The 6,062-nt window shown below is 40.5% G+C and overlaps 1 protein-coding gene across 1 annotated transcript in view; it reads right to left on the bottom strand.

The window, feature by feature from the left end:
• The window catches only part of PSMD12 (proteasome 26S subunit, non-ATPase 12), an 8,649-nt gene extending 2,593 nt beyond the window's left edge, over positions 1 to 6,056 (bottom strand). Inside the window, exons 1-7 of the mRNA XM_017740777.1 lie at positions 6,037 to 6,056; positions 3,916 to 3,975; positions 3,655 to 3,783; positions 2,469 to 2,576; positions 1,428 to 1,532; positions 838 to 987; positions 526 to 660 (exon numbers count right to left, since the gene is read on the bottom strand). Coding sequence (XP_017596266.1) covers positions 526 to 660; positions 838 to 987; positions 1,428 to 1,532; positions 2,469 to 2,576; positions 3,655 to 3,774 — 618 coding nt within the window. The 5' untranslated portion in view covers positions 3,775 to 3,783; positions 3,916 to 3,975; positions 6,037 to 6,056. The remainder of the gene's footprint in view (positions 1 to 525; positions 661 to 837; positions 988 to 1,427; positions 1,533 to 2,468; positions 2,577 to 3,654; positions 3,784 to 3,915; positions 3,976 to 6,036) is intronic.
• Positions 6,057 to 6,062: the final 6 nt, after the last annotated feature.

The raw sequence follows: 6,062 nt of genomic DNA, 5'->3' as shown, positions 1-6,062 counted from the left end.
GAGTGTGGGTTTTTTCCAGAGACAGAAGAATTGCCAACACTGATTACAAAACTTAAGAGTTTAATAAGCAAAAGATTTAATCTCAGTGTATTAAGAAACTAAGGTGAAACTGATGTCATCTTGCAGAAGTGAACTGTGGTACATTTAAATTGACACAGGTTAACCAAAATTCTAGTATTTCAAATAAATACGTGAAGAAAAAAATCTTTTCAAACGTGAAATACATCTGTACTGCACACAGAACAGCACCACTGAGACCACACTTGCACACTGTTTGTAATCTCTACACTTGCATGAAACAGTTGAGACCTTCTCAATTTCAAAGATAATATAATAAAGATATTGGTTATAAACATTCTTTTGAAATCAACTTTATCATATCTGTTTTCAACTAACCAATTTGTTAATATAACCATTTAAATAAAAACAGACTGATGAGCTATTTCATCCACTGTACACCGATGTGGTAAGATATGGGTATTTGTCACATGGAAATGCAGACATTTTTATGTACAGCTTTTTTACCTGTTGCCACTTTTCACTTTCAGCCTGGATACAGGGAGTGTCATAAATGGCTCTGTAGTGCTTACAGATGGAGAGGTAGGAGCCTTCATGTTGATCCAGCTGGATCATTAAGTTGTAGTACTTCAACTTTAGTTTCTGAAACAGTATCAAAAAGTCAAATTAACACAGCTCCATGACCGGTAAATGAAATTCAACTGAACCCCAGAAAACAGAGAGATTTAAATAAATACACTTGGACCCGAAGAGAAGTAAGTCAGATTAAAATTTGTGTGGAGGGAGGGAGAAAGAGTGAGAAATCCTCCAAGGACTTACTTCTGTGTTTTCTTCTTGAAAAAATTTTGTATTTATTTTTTTGCTGATAATTTGAGTCCGAATATAGTCTTTTACAGCTAGACAGAGTCTCATCTGCTCCAAGATAAATTCTACACGTTCTTTCTTTTCCATTGAACCATAGGTTTCCACCTGAAATGAAAATGTAACTACTTAATGTTGTCAAAGTCAAATCAAGTGAAGGCTTAACTGTGCCAGAAGAGTGGGAGGTTGTCTGGAGGCGGAACACACCAAAACAAAACAACAGAAAAAAAGCTATTACAGAGCAAGTGAAAATAGAATAAAGGTTATTCCATTTTAATTATCACCTCCACTTACACCAAAGAATCCACCAACACTAAACTCAATGAACTAGGTAGAGAATTGAAATCCACTTTCCAAGTGGAAAATATTCTGTGTAACCCAATCATGACATTAACAAAAGCAGTTAAAGCTGAACTGCACTTTCACTAATAACAATTCATCTCATTCCAGGCATTTCTGCAAAGATACCTGATTCAGTTTCTAAACAATCTCAGAACAGTCAGAATTAATTGCTATTGCTGATGCACTTCTAAGTTCCAAGGCGTTACCTGCAACTCTTGCAGAATCGAGGCAGCCTCTTTCACCTCCCCGTTCTGTTCCTTTATTGTTGCAAGTGTCTTTGTCAGGCGAGCACGCTCAATTTCCACATATATCTGAGGGCAGAAGGAAGAGTTTAAACACTAATTTTTTAAAGAGGAGTGCTAACTCTGAGACTGCAAGCCCCCTGGGAAATACACTTGATGCTGTCATCATACAACCACTTAATTTGTTGTGTATCCATCCACTACACTGGCACTATCCACAATATACACTGATGAAATACAGTGGATAATTGACACACCAAACTTTTTTGGACCAAATTAATCTAAAAATGACCTATGATTCTTCAAGCAAACACAAAGGGATATGCACTGTGAATAAAGTATTAAATATTTTGTCTACTAGAATATATTGAAACAGATAGAAGTTACATTTTATGGTTAGTGTGTACTAAGTACTCCCCTTTAAATTATTTCACTTACTCCTAACCAGCCATTAATCAACAAGACTTGATTACTAACAATTTAGACTAACAGACAGAAGTCATAACATTGACACAAATTTGCCTTAATTCAGAATTCTTTATTTTCTTAAAGCAAAAGGAACACAATATAAGTAACTCACTTGGTATAATGCTTTGGTATCACCTTCTGATTACCATAACTATATGTAACACCTTGCTAAGTGCAGGAGAAATTAAACTAAACCTGCCCATTTCTCTACCAAATTCAAATACATGACATATGAAAAAGTGAAAAGTAAATGGTATTTTAGAATTTTGAAATGTATTACTAACTATATTAATAATACATCTAGATAACTACATTATAGGAACATGGACCAGTGTTTCAGCATATGATTTAAATATGGAAAATATCTGCAGTCTTTTAGACAGAAATAAACTATTTGGCTTCTCAGGTTAATTTAAAAATTACTTCTGCTCTTACTTGCACAGGATTAAAAAAATAATGCTAAGAAACCACGCTTTTAAAGAAGGTGAACATTTTTATTCTACCTTTTAGACATTGAGCCTTAAAACAAAATCTTACTTTTCCTTCTGTGACCATACGCAATGTGTCGATTAAGCGCAGTTTGACTGGTAAGTCTGTGATTTCTTCAACATAAGTGCAGCACTGCTGGACCATTTTAGCAACTGCCTAGTATGAAAACAGAGAGGAAAGACATACTATTGTTTTAGATTTCCCTAATGAATTCAAGCTATAACACTCAGAGGTAAGTAAAAAATAGTTTCACATCACACTAAAGAGACTCATTTCAGCAAAAAGCACACAGAGTCTATCTCCTCACTTTGATTCATGAAGATGTGTACAATGATGCTATTGACTGATGCTACAAGGCAAATGGGATGCTGTTCTGTCATTTTTTTCATCTCAGTTTTTCCAATAGTGAAAATAATCCATGCCATGCAGTTCTATCCTGAAAAGCAATTCCTCTTCTGCCAAATCCACAAGACTCACATGGACTGGCAGAACTTCTCTGCTTGCTCTAAGACCCGCATGGCTGAAGAGATGTGTATCTTCTCTTAACTCTGTGCACTACCCCCTCTCCTTACAACACCTGTAGATTCCTCAGGAAGGGAAGGAAGAGGGATGTTTCCTTCAGTGACAAGCACAGGTACTAGAATGTGCACTTCTGGTAACAATGCTGACAAAGCTGGTAAAATTATTATTAAAATACCTACTTCTAAAAAAAACCCAGAATTAAAACTTCTAGAAATGTCTTCCTCAAAAAGTTCCTCAAAATTCAGCTGGAATGATTCAAGCCTTCAGCTACAGTCTGTGCAAGTCAGAGAACTAAACTGTACTCTTACACACACTAGTGATGATTCCGCACACTAAACAATAGGTAACCCTTTCCTTCCTAAACCAATGATGCCATTAAAATTACCTATTGCTGACTTCTATTTAAGTCAAACTGAACACACAGAGTGCAACAAACTTCACACTTTCTAAAATGCAAGTGCTTTATACCAAAGTATGCCAGTTTCAAAAGCAAGCACGCAAAGCAGACATTTCATACGAGCACAAAAAATTGCAGTAACTCTGTTTAATGCACATCTGAACATGAAGAATATGTCTACAATACACCCTGCAGAAGAGTGTAAAGATGAACCACCATCTTTACACAGAAAGTCCCTACACATATGGGGGAACCAGGTATGTAATACAGCTCCAGAATACAGTTTTATATTTTGTTTTGAAGGATTAAATTCACCTGTTTTAACTGACTTCTTCTCTTTGATAGAAGAATAATATTTTCATTAAGAGCATCCCAGTCTTTAGCTTCGTAACACATTTTCACTACGGCAACTAAGATTCGGGATGTGGAGACCATGTCAGAAGCCTGTAACAAACCAAGAGCATGTTAGAGACAGGATAAACTGATGCTCCAAGGATACTGCAAGTCCCTTCATGACTTTAACACAGTGGAACATGAGGTGTGTAGCACATCCCAGCACCACCATACACTACTCACCGTCCGTGTTTGTTTTTCCAGGGAGAGAAGGTTTTCAATGACTTCTTGCAATCTTCCTTCCTAATAAGACGGGCAAACAAATATCTCCGTGAGTCAAGAACATAACTCAGTTTAAACTGAGAGTAGCTCAAATTCTCACATAAATAAAAACACAGACCAGCCCGTACACTCATTTTAATTTTTTTTCCTTTAAAAAAAAGTATGCATAGCACTAACTTTAAAGACATGGTTCTACACAGAGATAGAACTGGAGAGGTACTAGTGGCATTTTTGCACAACACATGCTCCAAGTTGTCTGCCTTGGGAGAGAAACCTGGCAAGTTTCAGACAGGTTTGGTGAGCTCACATTCACTGAGCTGCGTGGAAGACTCATTTCTTCTCTGGCCAAAACAGAGCTTTCAGTGAGATTAGATATGCAATTAAACACCTTGGCCAAAAAAATTGTTCACCTATTACTTCCACCCATATTCATATCTTAATTACAGTGTATTATACAAAGTATAAACTACAACCTTTACAGGCTAAGCATGGAATTATAATAGTCCTGGTTTTAGAGGGGTTTTGAGAACTGTATTTGCCTTTGTTTAGAGGAGTGTAAGATACCACAATGTACTTTTAGTCCTAAGTTGCAATTCCTAGCAAATATCTTGTTAAAAAAAAAAAGTTAATAGGGGTGAATTTGTAGCAGCCCATGGCAGTGGTAGGGCTGCAAAAGATGGTTAGAAACTAGAAACAAAAAACGGGTAGAAAATGAGTAACAAACCACAGAAAATGAAATTTGTTTCTAAAACATCCCAGCTGAAATATTGTAGACTACATACAATGGTTTATCAAGGATGTGCTCTTACTGCCACAGAATTTATGTTTTGCAGAATGAAACATGGCCATGGTGTCCATTCCTCTGCAGAGCTGTGCCTGTAGGACAAAATCCTTGTGCCTGCTCTCCATTCAATAGCCTTAAGATAATGTAAGATGCAATTTATTTATCTTAAGGCTACTGCCTTCAGAACTGTACAACGTGTGTCTTGAAACACATGGATCAAGCAGAGCATTTGCAGCATGTGAAGAGTCAGATGCCATCCTACTGGGACAACAAATGACAGCAACAACAGGGAAGCTGTGGCTGCCCCATCCCTGGAAGTGTTCAAAGCCAATTTGTACGGTTTTGGAGCAACCTGGTCTAGTAGAAGGTGTCGCTGCCTGTGGCAGGGGGTGGAATGAAATGAGCTTAAGGCCTCTTCCAACCCAAACCATTCTGTAATTCCATGGTTCTGTCTTTTCTGAGATCTGAGGGGCACAAGAATCTCCACGTCACAGAAGAATTTTTTTATGAAACACCGTATGCTCAATCACTATGACCCCACGTGCAACACATCCTGCGGTCACACAGGGTGTGTACACAGACGTTGTTTACTGAGCCGAAGGAGGCAGAGACAGCCCTAGCGCCTCTCCTGGCTCTGTTCCTCCATTCCAGCTCCTTGGGGCTCGCATGTAACCGAGTTAAAGCGCTGCCTGTCCAACGTGCCCCGGGACCTGTTACACGAAGGTAGCTCCGGCGTACAGAGCCCCGGGATGAACAAGCAACTCCGCGTATGCCCGCGAGCAGGGGCTGCGGGGAAGAGCCACGGCCCTTGTGATGGACTGGGGCCCGCTGGTTCCCTCACCCGCGAGGCTGCGCCCCGAAACCCCGTCCCGTCTCAAAATCACAGAACAGACTGAGCTGGAATGAACCCACAAGGATCATCGAGTGCATCTCTTCGCCTTGGTTCTGCACAGAACCTCCCTAAGAATCCATGTGCCTGAGAGCGTTGTCTAAACATTCCTTGAGCTCTGGCAGGGTTGGGGCCGTGACCACTACCCTGGAGAGCAGTTTCAGGGCTCAGGCACCCTCTGCTTGGCCACCAACCTCCCTCCTTCCCACCCTCCCACACAGTCCTGAAACGGCGGAGCCGCCCCACTCCTTCCCTTCCCCAGCACGGCACGGAGAACCCGCAACCAGACCCCTCAACACCGCATCGTGGGGTAGGATGCGGCCGCGGGTCGCTCCGCGCCACCTCCACGCGCGGCCTAGCGCGCCATGACTCAGCCCGTCCACCCCGCCAGGCTTCTCTCCCGCCTCACCTGCGCCAGCCGCTCGCACTCGGGCA

The sequence above is a fragment of the Corvus brachyrhynchos genome, unplaced genomic scaffold, assembly GCF_000691975.1.
Source record: "Corvus brachyrhynchos isolate BGI_N302 unplaced genomic scaffold, ASM69197v1 scaffold218, whole genome shotgun sequence".
Taxonomy (NCBI): Eukaryota; Metazoa; Chordata; class Aves; order Passeriformes; family Corvidae; genus Corvus; species Corvus brachyrhynchos.
The sequence above is the reverse complement of the archived record's forward strand: the minus strand, read 5'-3'. Positions and strand labels throughout refer to the sequence as shown.